At 49.5% G+C, this 14924-nt stretch overlaps 1 protein-coding gene across 2 annotated transcripts in view; it reads left to right on the top strand.

The window, feature by feature from the left end:
- The first annotated feature begins 7157 nt into the window (after positions 1–7157).
- The window catches only part of SEPTIN8 (septin 8), a 34539-nt gene continuing 26772 nt past the window's right edge, over positions 7158–14924 (top strand). For both annotated transcript variants that reach the window (XM_064388137.1, XM_064388138.1), the window contains exon 1: positions 7158–7316. In XM_064388137.1, coding sequence (XP_064244207.1) covers positions 7287–7316 — 30 coding nt within the window. In that variant the 5' untranslated portion in view covers positions 7158–7286. The remainder of the gene's footprint in view (positions 7317–14924) is intronic.

The following is a 14924-nucleotide window of genomic DNA, read 5'->3' as shown; positions in this document are numbered from 1 at the left end:
CTCTTACAAAAAACAGGCTCTTACAAAAAAACATTTTATGTTACAAATGTTAAAGGGAGAAGTTGCTCCAGTTGCTTGAATTGGTTCAAGCAGAGGGCAGGGGAGAGAGGGGACTCTCAAGCTCACTGCACTCTGTCCCTGCGTGCACAGCATCACACCCCTGCACCCCTGTGTCCTTTGAGACCCACGAGGCTGCTGTCTCAGCCCACCTGTGTTATCCCCAGCCCAGCACCATTCCTGCAGAGGGATCTCCCTGCACCAGGCTCCCAGGACACCTCACTGCTCCACCCCCACACAGCCACGCCTCTCTGAGCACTTGCAATGGGTCAAGGTCCAAAAAAAGGGGAGTTACTGAGCCTGTTCCCCTCTGCAGATCCTGGCATTCCCCACTGCTGCAGAGCAGAAGCACACATAGCCAGGAGGTGATAGAAGAGGAGACAGGATGTTTACGTATGCACCTCGTGCCAAGCAGGTCTGAACTGGTTGCTCTGGTTTAACACAGTGACCTCTTTGCCCAGGTAATGCCTCCAGCCACCTGTTCCACACACACTCTCTCCATGGGCAGCCCATGGAATGCGGTCGTGCTCCTTTTCACAGTCTGTCAGTGGGTTTTAGTTACCTAGCACATTAACACATTTTTAGTAACCTAACACATTAATGTGGTTGTGCTCCTTTTCACAATCTGTCAGTGGGTTTTAGTAACCTAACACATTAACCTCCTATATTATTTGTAATAAAGATGAAAACAATGCTCCTGGCTGATCACCCGTACCAATTCCAGAGCACACACATCCTGTTTGCCAGCCTTTCCCTTTGGCTGTTGATGCCTTTTTGTTGCCCACCACCCAGGATGAGTGCCAAGTTCCAGAGGACCAGCTCCCAATAAACTCCTCTCAGTCTGCTGAGTGCTGGTCACATTGATAGAATTGTGGAGCAGAAATTAAACCCTTTGAATGGATTTTATTAATATAGGTAATAAAATCCTGGAACATTATGTGTGTTATATTCATCAGTCATCCAGAATTTCCAGCTTTAAAAAAGCGTGAGAAGTTTTGCCTCTTTCTGTGTCACCAAAAACCTACAAAGCAAGTATTTCTTGTTGGGCTATTTACAGAATACTGTGGGCTGCTTCGTAGGAGATCTCAAGCCAACTGTCTTGATATTTTTCATTTATTGGCTGAGACAAAAACAATATACAGAAGCCCATGATTACATTAATTTACTACTACTTTTTTTAAACACAAATATTGCAGTTTGTTATTCCTGCATCATAGGCTCTAGAGAGCTGGCCTCTATTTATAACCATGTGACTGATGACAGTTAGTTACCTTTCCTGTGAAGAAGTCTCCCAAAACCAAATTATTATTATTATTATTACAGTGAGGTAAACTGCACAGTGAACCTGGGAGCTTTTCCCACCCCCTCAGAGGAGGAAGGTGAAGGTTTTATGACTGCAATTATCCACACCACACAAAACCAGGAAATAAAGTGGGAGATCAGGCACAGTATCTAGCCAAAGCAAAGTAGCTTCTGCTACCCAAAACTGAAGGAAATGGTGCTCTAGGTCTCACTATTTCCCACATGATATTCTCAGAACCACAGGGAAAATGAGATGCCAGGCTGGAGCAAAAGAGGAAGAAAAGGGAATGTGAAGGATAGTCCCGGACAGACAGGATGCTGCTGCTTTGTAGAAAGGCAAAGCTTAGCTGCTAATGACTACAGATGGGACTTCTACCTCAAGGAAAACTTATTTTCCTCCAAAATTAAATCAGGGTTCCCAGAATAAATAGGATGACAAAGCCCATGATTTCCTACTTTTCTTGTTAATATATTCATGTGAAACAAAGACGGCACATTGTGAGGGAAAATAGCTCTTTCTTTGTTCCATGGAAACATTCAGTAATCTTCCACAGATAAACAATTGAGCAAAAGTCTGTGAAGGGGGGGATGGAAGGGGGGGAAGGGGAGTAGAGATTATTTACAGATAAAAGGCATTTTCTCATAAACGAGAAGGATTCAGCTCTAGCTCAAGGACCTCAGTAACCAGTTCAGAAGATGTTTCTTCACAGCCATTCAAACACAGTTTTCTCAGAGTCTGTATTTATTAAATACTGCTTGTTCACACAGATGAGGCAAGGATTCATCCCAAGCATCCTCTGGTTTTCAGATTACGCCTGTGAACTTGATGGGATTTCAGCAGGATAATGCAAACCTGGTGTGAGGTTCAGTGTGGTAAAAGAATCACCAACTCATAGAATGATTTGGGTTGGAAGGGACCTTAAGGCTCCCAGCCTCCCTCCCATGGGCAGGGACACCTTCCACTATCCCAGGTTGTTCCAAAGCCCATCCATCCTGGTCTTGGACACTTCCAGGGATGGGGCAGCCACAGCTGCTCTGGGCACCCTGTGCCAGGGCCTCCCCACCCTCACAGGAAGGAGTTTTCTTCTAAAACTAATCTAAATCTACCCTCTGCTGCACTTCAGCATTAGGTGGCAGGGAAATTTGGGGTCTCTTTCTGTACAGAAATGAACCTACAGCTCCTATTGACTTCCAGCTTAGAAAGATAGCACTTCTGTAGAAACGCCTTATAAGCTTCATATATTGTCAGTATAACCAATGAAAGTTTAATAAAGTGCTTAGTGGTATTGATGTTAAAAGAGTAGCTACAAACCATTTGATTTCTAGTAATCCCCAGGACACATAGTGGAAAATGTACAGTTATCCAAAAGCTGCTTTGTCTGGCTTGTGTTGAAAACCTTGAAGGAGATCTGTTTATCTGCACCACCTGGATTTAAAAATCAAGGATTTTATTTAGCCCTGAAAAGTTGGAGCCATCCTCAAAAGGCCTTGGTTGTGTTTCTGCAGGTGGATGATCTCTTGCTCTCTGTGTCTGCCTACGAAGCCAAAGGGGCTGTGTGACAGCATTTATTTCTCTCCACTTTCATTGCCCACACCTGTGCTCGCAATGTGAAGAAGTAAAGCACCTCCTGCTGATCTCCCCAGCCATCAGAACTGTGCTGCTGCAATGCCCCCACCCGTGCAGAGAGGGGCATTTCCCCTGCTGTCCCCAGGACAGAGATTCCAGGGACACACTTGTGCCTCTCCAGTCCTTTGTGCTCTCTGCCCCAGGTAAAAAACCTGTAAAAAACCCACAGCTCGCCTTAAATTCACCGTGGTTTTAGCAGGTACAAATATTCCATGAAATTTAAAGTCCTTGCAGGAGCATCCAGCACTATAATATAAATGTAATTACGGAGCTATTAGGAATAATTTGCATAACAATTAGCAATTAAAGGAGCCACCAAATCCAAGTCACTTCTCTTGAAGCAGTTTTTGTGCAACTGAACCTTTTGAAAACAGCAGGGTTTCTATTGATTCGGCATTAGAAACTGTGCTTTTTGAAATAACAAGGTGATTAAATGTAGCTGTGAGGTTTTATACAGTGCTCTGCCTTCACAGAGATCTGCCCCACGCTGGTGGCAGCAGGACAAAGGGACACAGGACTCCAGCTCCAGGGGGTCTGAGCAGCACAGCTCAGAGCCAGGAGGCAGCAGTGTGGCTCTTCATCTGCTGCAAGGTCTCACAGTTTCCTTTGTGCTGTGAATCTTTCTGTGACCTGCAGCTCACAGAAACCAGCACCTGTTTGGGAATGAAAGGAACAGAAGGAAGTGTCTTTACAAACAAACTGGTTCATAAGCCAGATACAGAGAGGTGAAAGAAGCAATGGGAGAACCATAAATTCCATAGGAATTCCACTAATTGCCACAGACTGTTACTCACTTGAGACTGTGCTAAATCTCTGGATTTAGAGAAAAAGAATGGAGACACGAGGAAAAACGGGGGTATACATTAGGAGGGGTTATCAGGCATTTTGGGAAGTCTGTACCTCTCAAGTACTTCTGCCAACAGGGAAAGAGAGAGGGAAATGTGGCCGGGAAATTGGGATAAAAAGGAGGCTGTGTCCTCTAAAACTTTTGAGAGACCCCACTGGAAATGCCCCATGGTCTCTCCCTCTTTTTGAATTAAGTTACAGGACTCCTCTGTCTCCTTTTTGGACATAAACTTCTGGTGTCTGTAGATTAATTCTGCTGAGAGGAGTCAGCTTTTGTGAGCCTTGCCTTGTTACATTGTGCACTTTGTTGTAACAGAATAGAGTTCTTACTGAATCAAAGTCAATTGCTTCTGCAAAAGTACCTGGCATTACAGCATTCAGGCTTGTTAAGCAAGAGTTTTACGTTGTTTTAAATAAGGACTCACAAAGCTGATTGTGAATAAAAAATCCAAACAAAAACTTTCCAGTATTTATCTGTTTATTTTTGCCTCTTTGTGATATATGAAAGCTGCCTGGAAAGTTAACTCTGCTTCTGTATTAACTGTTTGACTTGCATCTGTGCACCAGAAATACCAGATTTTAGCTTCCACATTTTTGCTGAGGGAGCCAGGGAGAACTGGAGAACCTTTGGGAGTCAGCCAAAGAAACAAGGTGATAAAATGAATGTCTGGTCTGCAGGAACATTTCGCTCACAAGGGGTAAATGAGTAAAAGGTTCAGCAAGCTTCTAACACTGCTTGGGCTTGGCTTCAGGTGCCAGGGACATGCAGGACAGATTTGCTGTCCCTGGCAGCATTAATAGCTGTGGCTGTGACAGCAAAAAGGTTGGGGGTGGTTTTGGTAATTTTTGGTGAACATAAATTAACAGATGGTGTTCAGCACTGACCTTGTCAGAGAAGTACATTTTTAAAAACCTGTCTTTATCCATAACTAAGATATGGATTAGCAGAATTAATTTGGTTGTAGGCAGTCTGCTCAGGAAGGAGAAAAAAAGCTCCTTTGACCTGCACTAGAACTATCATATTTCAAAAAGCAAATCATACACCACCTCAGAAAATGTCTTGAAATTGCTTAAAGGGAGAACACAATCTTCTTCCTAACCTCTGATGGCTCTAACCCTTGCCCTCCCTCTTCAATTACCTACATCTAAGTTTATATCCTGAATTATTTCTCCAGCATAAGCACAGTGCCCTTCTGGAACAAACTGTGTTTCCCAGAACTCCTGCAGGACTGTGCAGGTGGAACACAAGGAAGCCTGGGAAGAATCAAAGACGTGGAGATGTAAAATACAGACACCTGCTGTAACACAGTGACTCAGTGGCTGCCCTGGGTGGTGTGGGCACCGAGGGAGAAGCAGCCCTGAGGATGGGCTTTGAGCAGCTCCGCTTGGCAGATGCAGCCTGAGAGCAAAGGAGAGAGGGCTCTGTGAGTCCCCAAAGCTGCTGGGGGATTCCTACAGGGCCCTCAAAACCTGCATAGTAACTGCTTCACTTTTGTGCACACACTGCTTTTCTTTGACTCCTGTGTGTAGTGGTGAGAGGGACCAATCTGATTTTTCTGTATGCCTCAGCATGTGTTCTGCTCTTGTAGGGGCTGTAGATGCTCTGCTCCCACAGGGGCTGTAGATGCTCTGCTCTCACAGGGGCTGTAGCTGTGCTGGCAGCCCTGTCCCCCCCAGTTTCTCCTGGGTCAGGCCAGGGAAGGCCTCCAGGCCTGCACTGTCAGTGAGCCCTCACCTGCCCGGAGGCCGCGAAGAACGCAGGGGAAATCAAGCTGCGGGAGGAACCTTAGTCCATCAAAGCAGCTCACTGCGACACAGAGGAGCCATCTGTGCTTTGGGTTTCTTGGAGGGATCAGGGGCTCCTTGGAGGGTCATCTTGGCCCTTCTCCCCCATCCCGCCTTTTCTCCCCTGTGCTCCTGCTTCCCTGCCCGCACCTGCTCTGCCCTCCACCGTGTCCGCGAACCATCTCAGCACCGGGACGACCTCGTGCTCTGCTGCCTCCCGACCGTGCCGGGCACAGCCGTCCCATGGTGCTGCCCGGGCACAGCCATCCCACCATGCCGGGCACATCAGCCTCATCGTGCTGGGCACAGCCACCCCGCCGTGCCTCCCGGGCACAGCCGCATCCTGCGCCCATCCCGCCGCAGCCCCGTGCAGCCCAGCCCGCAGTGACCGGCCTGCCGCAGCCCTGCCCTGCCCCGGGAGCGTGCCCGTGGCCTCGGCAGCCTGTTCCCCGCCGATGGAAGGGGCACGCAGCCTGCAGCTGCTCGGGAGTCACGCACACACACCGCGGCTCGCAGCCCGCACCTTCCACCTGCTGAGTTGAGGCTGACATACGACAGGGTTCTTGTGGTAACGCTCTCCCTGCCTTCTCTTTCCTTCTCTCTTTTCCCCTCTCTGCTCCTTTTCCTATCCCCCTTTAGTAAAAACACCTTTTTTATCAATAAACCTGTCTCAGATATAATACTGCTGGGTTTGCACTTTATTTTTGTCCGAGAAATCCATCAAAAGGATCCTCCCCGAGTCCCCCTTTTATAGTGGAGCGGGACAAGTGGTAGGAGGAATTAATTTCTTGGGGGGTTCAAAATGATCCTCGTGAGTCAATTCATCACGAAGAGTGTTGCACGGAGAAGTATTTGGTCTCTTTGACCAAACTCAGCTCTCCAAATCTGAAGAATGGATTGCTCTGAGAGGGTGAGGATATAGCAGGGACAGAGGGGAAAGCCTCAGACGAAGCCAGGGCAACAGAGAGATGAGCGGTGCAGGTCCGGTCTAGTGCCCCAGCAGCGCCGGGAGCACACAGGGCTCTGGTGAGCTGTTCCTGGGAAGCTGCACTGCAGCAGAGGGCACCAGAAAGCAACAGAACCGCTCTGTGCTAGCCGCCAGTGAAATACCAATGTCTGCGTTACCGAGATTGGCGGTGCCCTTGGCTCTGTGCCTTAGGTAGGAACGACGGAGAAGGGCTCCACAGCCCTCTGTTGCATACCCTAAATTAGCATAAGCGCGGGCAGCGTTAATGGCCGTGCGCCGTGTCCCGGCTCTGTGGCTGCCGCGTTACAGACACCTGGGCACAGGGCTGCCCCGGGAGTGCCATGTCCTGGCTCCGTGTGACCCCGGAGATGAGGCTCCCTTCCCCTGCCCCTGCCAGGCCGCCCGTGCCATGTGCTCGCCCCTGACCGGCCCCCGGCAGGCCCGCGGCAGCCCGGGCGCGGCTCCCCGGCTCGCCCCGGGCGGAGCGCGGCGGGCCCGCCCGCCGGCCGGGAGAGGCTGCCCCGTGCCCCGCCCCGGCCCGGCCGGGCCCGTCCCCTCGCTCCGCGGTCCGGCGGGCGGGCGGCGCCTGCGGCGGGCGGAGGGAGCTCCGGGAAGGGGCCATATTGGATCCATTCAGCCGCAGCCACTCGCGGCGGGCAGCGGAGGCAGCGCTCCCGCCGCCGGAGCCGCGCCAGCCCGGCCATGGCCGCCACCGACCTGGAGCGCTTCTCGGTGAGCACCGCCCGCTCTGCCCCGCACGGCTCGGGGATCCTGTGCCGCGCGGGTGCGGGCAAGCAGCCGGCGGGCGGTGGGTCCGGGGGATGCGCAGCCCGGCGGCGCGGGGGGCGCTGGGCAGGGAGCGGGGCGATGCCGGTGCCGGTGCCCGCGGCGAATGCGGGGAAAGTCCTTGCGGGAAGGTCCTGCCCGCGCCGTGGGCAGGGAACGGCGGGTGGAGGGTTCCGGGGCCTCGCAGCCGGCTCTGGTGCTGGCAGCGGCGCGTTCGGGATGCTCCGAGCGGTACCGGACCTGCAGGCACGCATCAGCCCCGGAGAGGCGGCAGGAAATGGGGTCAGACCTTCCCCAAGAGCAGCTGTTTGCACAGCGCTGGTAGCCAAACACTCCGCAGGAGGAACTTAGCGGTGTGTGTATAACGCAGGCAGGGACACGCTGGTTTAAACACGGGCAGAGCAAACCCTTGAGGCTGGCTGCTCTCTGAGCCAGTGTGTGAGGAATGCTGTACGGCAAACATGGAGCGTGACCCGCGCTGCCGCCCCTCTGCAGCTCACATGTTGTATAACTGCTATCGGAAGTCAATCTGGCTAAAATCTGTCGGCCCGAAACTATTCTTTGTCTACAGCTTGAATTTGTTGTTGTTGTTGGAAGGGCTGTTCTCGTTAAGTAGCGTGGTGTTGTGTCTTGCACTCTCTCACAGCTAAAAACATTTTTACCGCATTAAATAGCATAGCTCTCCAAAGTCGGAATAGTCTGGTGTGATGTTACTGAATAAATGGGAACAGCAGTGGTGGCTGTCTGAATTATAGTCATGCCCTTTGAGCACAAACAAGTCCCTGCTACTGTTTTCTTTGTAAGCTCCTTTTTGCCAAGGATCTCAAACCCTGCTTCATTTCTTTGAATCCTGGCCCAAAAGTTTCCAGCCCAGGAATTACTTTTCAAGACTGTAACTTACTTAAAACCTGCAAGAAGGAAAATTGAACTGAGGCTCTTATTTGAAAAAGCTAATGTTTCTAGGCTCTGGGAGGAGTAGATTAAGGTAATGACAGTGACAGAGAATGAAAACACCCAAGACTCTCTCGCTGCAATTCGTTACGCATTTGTATCATATAAAAATACTTTGAATGTTAATTTGGTGTGCCTGCTGTTGCCTGTGCAGGTTTTCCTAGGTATTACAGGAATCTAAAATATTGTCTATTTCTGGAGAAAAACAAATTATTTTGCTTTTTTTTGTGTGTACTTACATCAATGTTCTGTTACTTTGATTAAAAAAAAAAAAAAGAAAGGGGGGAAAAAATCCTCCTGGAGGTGTTTGGCTGTCATTTGGGCACCAGAGGGGAATGGCTGGGCTCCAGCATGGCTTGAGTGCCCAACTCCATTAGGGAGAAACCTACTTGCTTTGTGCAGTGTGCAGGGATGGGTTTATAGGGATTTTGGGGGTGGGAGAGCACCCTCTCATTTCCATTTGATGTGGGGCAGACATCTGTCCCAGCTGCTGTTTCCTTTACCCTTAGCTTGCATCTCAGCTGTTGTTCCTCCAGCATCATGGAAACCTCATGATTCGGGTGTTCCGAGTTGTTCCTTCTGCAGGGCTTACAGGTTTCTTGTTGCCATTTTATGTTACCATACCTCAGCTTCCCGAGCATGAAGTCCATGTGGGAGTAGCTTGTCACTGCCAAGCAAAGGTGATGATAAATTCACTTATTTTTACCAGCTGTTTGTATTTGCAGAAGGAAGTAATGCTGAACAAGCCTCTGAAGTGGGGTTTTGATACACAGTGGGTCATGATTGGTGAAGTTATTTATAGGTGTCCAGCTGACACTGATATCCTGGAATGTAGTGACCCTTAGGTTTGGATAACGTGTTTTGAAAATTCCCCAGATGCACGTTTCCCTTGTACAGTCCTCCAGAACGCCTCTGGCTCCAGCACAGTAAAGTTCCCTTCAAGTGCTGCTGTTGGAAATGACCAACAAAAACAAATGAAAGGAAGCTTGCCCATGGAAAGCTGCCTCTGAGGCAGCAGGATCACACCAGTGGTGCCCAACACCACCTTTGTTTTTGTGGCTGTAGTGTTATGGGAGGATTTGCTTCAACCCCTGGAGACTTCTCTGAGTTTTCTGCTCATCTGCTCTGCTAGCCACAGCTGTGTTCAGGGCTTGGGCTGCAGGCATCACTTCTGGAGCTGCTCACCACCAGGGTGGAAGGAGAACTGATGAAGTTTGGTTCATTTATGAAATGCTTTTATTTTGTCATTAAAGCTCAGCTTCTCCATTGCCTGGGCTGGCCATGCTGAGTTAGCACACGTGAGGACAGTACTGGGGCAGACATAGCAGTATTAGCTGGGATGTTGGGATGTTGAGTGGGAAACAGCCCAAATACCACATGCAAGTGGCAGCCAGAAGGTGCTTGAAATGCAGAAGCTCTGAAGGAGCTTGGAAAAGCTGGAAAGAGAAAAAGTGACAGAGAAGTGACTGGAGATGCATAGGAGAATAAATGGGATGAGATGTGAGACTGAGACTGTAAGACTTCTGCTTTCCCAAATCTGTTGCTTTCTCTCTTTCTGAATAAAGTGCATTGAGCTCACGAAAGTGTTAACTGTCTGCACGAACCCACAGCCTGCCATGGTGGTGCAAAGGCAGTGGGCTCCAAGCTGAGCAGTTCTGTGGGAAGCAGCAGCTGCCCTCAGTCTCAGGGCTGGGCTCAGATAAGAGTTCAATGTGAAAACTTTGGCTGATTGCTCTGTGTGGACACCATGGCTGCCTGCATGGACAGGGGTGTGTGACCACTGATGCCCAGGGCAGAGAGCACTGGACACATGGCATGTACCTGGCAGTGTGTGAGCTGTGGCTGTCCATATGCAATCCTGAGACTTCCCTTCATGTAAGTGATTGATAGCTAGGCTGGTACTGGCAGCTTTATGATAAATTAATGTCCCTTAGAAGATCTTGGAGAGAAAACACCACTTTATACAGAGGAAAGCTGAAGAGCAATTTCTTTGCTGGAAGTAGATGATGGGATTTGCTTTGTCTCAGAGAGTTGCTGAGCTTGGGGAGGATCTGGCAAGTTTGTCAGCTGTGTGTGAGCTCTACCTGTTTACACACCACTGCCTTCTTGTCACCTGCTCCCAGCTCTGTGGGAGGAGAGGAACCTTTGGATGGTGCCTGTTCCTGCCACAACTGCCATTGTGATAAACTTCGTGTGTTGCTGCTGCCTTCTGCAAGCTCAGGTTCACTTAATGATGGCACAGCCTAAACCCACTCTTCTCTGTATGGGGCCAGTGTGATGCCTTAGTCTGTGAAAGATGGGCTTGGGGAGTGAGCTGAGAACAGCTCTGTGTTTCATGACCAGAAGTCTTATCACTGCAGGTCCTAAGCACAGGCTTACATTTTATTCTAAACAAACTCTCAAGGAAAACCCTTCCATGGCTCAATTCCAGTGGAAAACGGGGTTGATTTGAATTCAGACATTCCCTCTGCTCTCTTTTTCACCCAGGCAGTTGGCAGCGTTTGGAAGTTCCAGTATTAAATCTCTTTGTCTGTTTCTGCTATTCAGTTATTTTACCTTTTGCCTGGATAAACTCAAGTGGTCCCCCATGCAGTGTGGAGCACAAGTGACAGATTTTTCTCCAAGCTGGTAGCAGGCACCAGAAAGCCAACCCAGCAGGAGCAGCCCTTTTCCTCCCTATATTGGCCAGCTCTTCTGCCTGTAGTGTATACTATTTTGGGAGGGAATGATACAGAAAATGGCCTTCCACTGGAGGGGACAAATTGCTGGTTGCATCTCCAAGCCCGCGATCCCTCCCCTGGAATTTCGCCTGTCCTCATGCAGGAAGCCAGCTCTGACTGCCCCAACCACAGAATCAATTAACCCAACCACAGCCCATGGCAGTTTAACACTTATTTCCAATGTATGCACTGGCTACAAATGTTGCCCAGAATAAGACGGTTTTTGGTTTTTTTTCTCTTCCCCGCTGCGGTGCTGTCGCTGCTGGTGAATCCGGGGTGTCTCTTCCTCCCGCAGCAGAGATGCAACATGTTGTTGTGCGTGGGAGCTCCCGAGCTCTCCAAGCGCCCAGAACTGCAGTGAGTGCTCAGGCAGTGGGCGGAAGGACGTGAGCTGGCGGAGGCTGAGGCCGTGTGTGCCCTCAGCATCGGCAAAACAACCCAGAGCCTGAAGAATAACTCCCTTTCAGGAGGCCGGCACGGTGTCAGGGCTTGTCGTCTGTGCTGTGGTGGCAGCTGTCAGCCAGTCCCCAGCGCTGCTGGAAGGCCAGAAGCTCCCTAAATATTATCTTCTGTGGCAGAGCACCAGGGCTGTGTCCAGCTGCGGGGAGAGGCACAGCCGTGTCTCTGAGTGCCCGCTGTGCCCAGTGCTGTCGTCTCAAGGCACCACTGTGCCCAGCACTGGGCTGTTTGTCTGGCTGCAGCAGCGACTCACGCTCATCTCCTTTCCTTCCACGCTCCTTTGGCTCGGAGCTTGGGAGGGGGAGAAACTGGCAGGATGCTAGATTGGCTTCTCCTGGGTTGTGCAATGAAGAGGAGGAATTTGGGAGGTGATGGGACTGAGGGAGACGTGCAGGGCGTGGGCAGGCTGCACGCTTCACCCCACCTGTGTAGGGTAAGGGCATGTTTCTGGGATTAGTTTTGATTATTCAGAATGTTTTGAACACACTTCAGGCTGCGGATGGGAGAGGCTGCCCTGTTTGTTTCAGATGCCCTGTTTGTGCAGCCTTTGGAAGTAGGATTGTCCTGTCCCATACTTGTTTTGTTGAGGTGGGCCTTGTGTTTATCCAGAATCTGCTAGTTTCTCTTCTTCCCCACATCTGCATAGCTGCAGTGAGCTCTGGGTTTATACCTGAATCTTTGCATTTGTATTCATGTATCATGAAAACGTCAGACAGCTAAGAGAGCCCACCTCTTCTCCCAGAGCAGCCCAAGTGAGGAGAAAAGTCCTGAAAGTGCTCTTTGTCCTAAGTCCCAGCCACGTGCTTTCCTTCCAGAGCTCTTCTCTGGCATAAGCAGCCATGCTCATCCAGTTTGTGACATTGGGATGCAGAAGGTAAACCCAGACAGGGAATCAGCATCCTCCCAATGGGGTGATGGGAGACTTTCAGAGAGGAGTGGTGTCAGCGAGAACCACAGGATTCTTGGACACAGCCCTAATCGCCACTCTCGGCTTGTGGCTGACCAGGTCAGGGCTGTGAAGGCACCACTTTTAGATGTTCAGATTCCTTTGTGAAACCAGAAAGTGTCTGTCTCCCACACGCATGAAATTCCAGGGATGTCAGACAGCTCGAGCAGGGCTCCCATCAGCGCCCTGTCTCGGCTCCTGCCCTCTCTGGCTGCACCGCCTCGAACCCAGCCTGTCACAGGGAGCTGTGGAGCCAGGCAGCCTGGCCTGGGTTTCCATCCAGGGGCTGGGGTTCTCCATCCTCATCCCCATTGCAGGAGGTGCTGTGATGAGTGTGCATTTGGTGTGCAAGCAAACGTGGGGAATGCCTCGAGTCCCCCACTTGAGCTGGCTGTGGGTGTAACAGAGGCAGGGCTCAGCCCTCAGCTGCTGCTCTGCTGGGTGCATGTCTGCCTGCACAGGGCTGTACAGGCATGCCTTCAGCGCTGGCTGCTGTGCAGCATGTTCCCAGAGCTTGTGGTGGTGCTGGGAAAAGGAGCCTTCCCGTGTCTGCCAGGAGTTCCCTGCAGTGCTCAGCTGCTGGAGAGGAGACCATCCCCTGTGCTGCAGTGTGTGCACTCCCGGGGTGCCCAGGGGCAGGAGGGCATGGCCAGGTCTCTGCTCCAGACCCTGCTTACAGCAGCCTTCCCTCCTGAGCCCACTGATCCTGGCTTTCAGCTCTGCCACAGGAAAATGCTGCTTGGGGAAGGTGGCAGCTGGCCTCTCAGCCACGTTCCCCTTCCCTTTTTCTGCAGCAAAGGTGCTTCCAGCTCGTATTCCTAAGTATAGATTTATTCTGTATTTTCATACAGAACAAATAGTCCTTTCAGCTTATCTTTTTGCTGTGAGTATTTTTCAAATAGAGGTCTTCTTTTCCTTTTTTCTGTTGCCTTGGTTCTTCAGATTAAAGGCATTCTGTGCTAATACACTCGGAGGCTTTCTGGAGGCATGTGTTAATAGGATATATAGCAGTCTGCTTATTAGTATGATGACTCTGGTGTAGCTCTCAGAGGAGCTGAGTTGCTATGGTATATTGTGGGATATTCTCTTTCTGATGTCCTCCAGGCATTATTACAAGAAGATGTGGTCAGTAGCTGGAAGATCTGTTGGTGGAGAAGCTGTGGGATGGTTGCATAAGGCAAACTGGGAAAAAACATAGAGTGGTGACCAAAAGCTCTTGGGTTCCCATTATATCTCTGTTCCCTTCTCTAAAAATATACTGGATAATAGTATTTATTGTAATTGGGCAATAAATTCTGGACATGTATGTGGGAATTAGCCATGTTTATTTTAAGTGGTAACTAAAGCAAATAAGCTTGGTGACTGCTATCCAGCATGGCTTGTTTGGAGTGATGGGGATCCAGATCTTTTTTCCCTTCTTCCACACTTCTTTTAAACTGCTCCAAACCTTTATCATTCCTGTCCTTAAGGGTAGGCACTCCCTTTATCTCCTGGCTTTGTCCCACAGCCACTTGTGTTTGCCAAGTGTCTCCTCTTCCTGATGGAAGGATGCTGGGAATCCAGAGAGATTGCTCAGCTTAGAGCAGCTGAGTAAACTGGGAGTGCATCGCTGCCTCGGGTGAACCTGGGGAAAGTCTGTGCTAGATAAGATGCTAAGATTAGGCTCTTGACAGGGTTAATTGGGAAGTCCATTAACTGAAAAGCCTCAGCAGCTTCTGAATAAATAATTTTAAAAAGAAACTGACTAGGGTACTGTTTGGTGGCATTGTTTGTATTTCAGGATCTTTTTTTTCAGTCTGTTTAAAAAGTTTTGTTTGTGTTTTGGACTTTGCTTGGTTTTGAATAGTTTATGGGGGATGGAATTCTCAGGCTGCCGAGAAGCTGAACTTTCTCATCCTTTAAGGTCATTTTGGAGGAAATGTCTTTCATTTTTGGTTCCATAGCTTTCTTTATTTTTAACCAACTTTCCTTATTCTCAAAGGCAGCCTTCATGTTTGCAAAAACTATGTACATAATGCCTGGTAAATCCTGCTTTCCTCCGTTGTAAACTCTCGTCCAGGACTTGTGATAGAGGCAAAATGCCCATTTAATCCTCTCCTGATAAAGAAAAACCTCACAATTAATTAATTAGGCTTTATAAATGGTATAGGGAAATCACTAAATAACAGCTTAAGAAAAGAAGCATGTGGGAATTTTGCTTGTGGTGAAAAAAAGAGAGGAATTTAAGCCAGAAACAGTCAGTTTGTTTGCAGAAAATTAAAACTGATGCTGCATTCACAGGTTGTGAATGGATCAACTTGGATGTGTGTGGTATAAGAAGATGAGGAGCTTTACTCTCCCTTGAGACTTGGCTTTGAGCATCAGCAAAAACTGATGCTTTAAGCCTGTGCCATTTGATTCTGCAGATGCGCGTAGGATCTTTATTTTGTGTTCCGTGGCTTGTGGTGTTTTTCTGAAGGAGGAGAGGCTGCTGGGGCT

Source organism: Passer domesticus, chromosome 13 (genome assembly GCF_036417665.1).
Source record: "Passer domesticus isolate bPasDom1 chromosome 13, bPasDom1.hap1, whole genome shotgun sequence".
In the NCBI taxonomy this organism is placed as follows: Eukaryota; Metazoa; Chordata; class Aves; order Passeriformes; family Passeridae; genus Passer; species Passer domesticus.
Note: the sequence above shows the minus strand (reverse complement) of the source record. Positions and strands in the feature narration are given on the sequence as shown.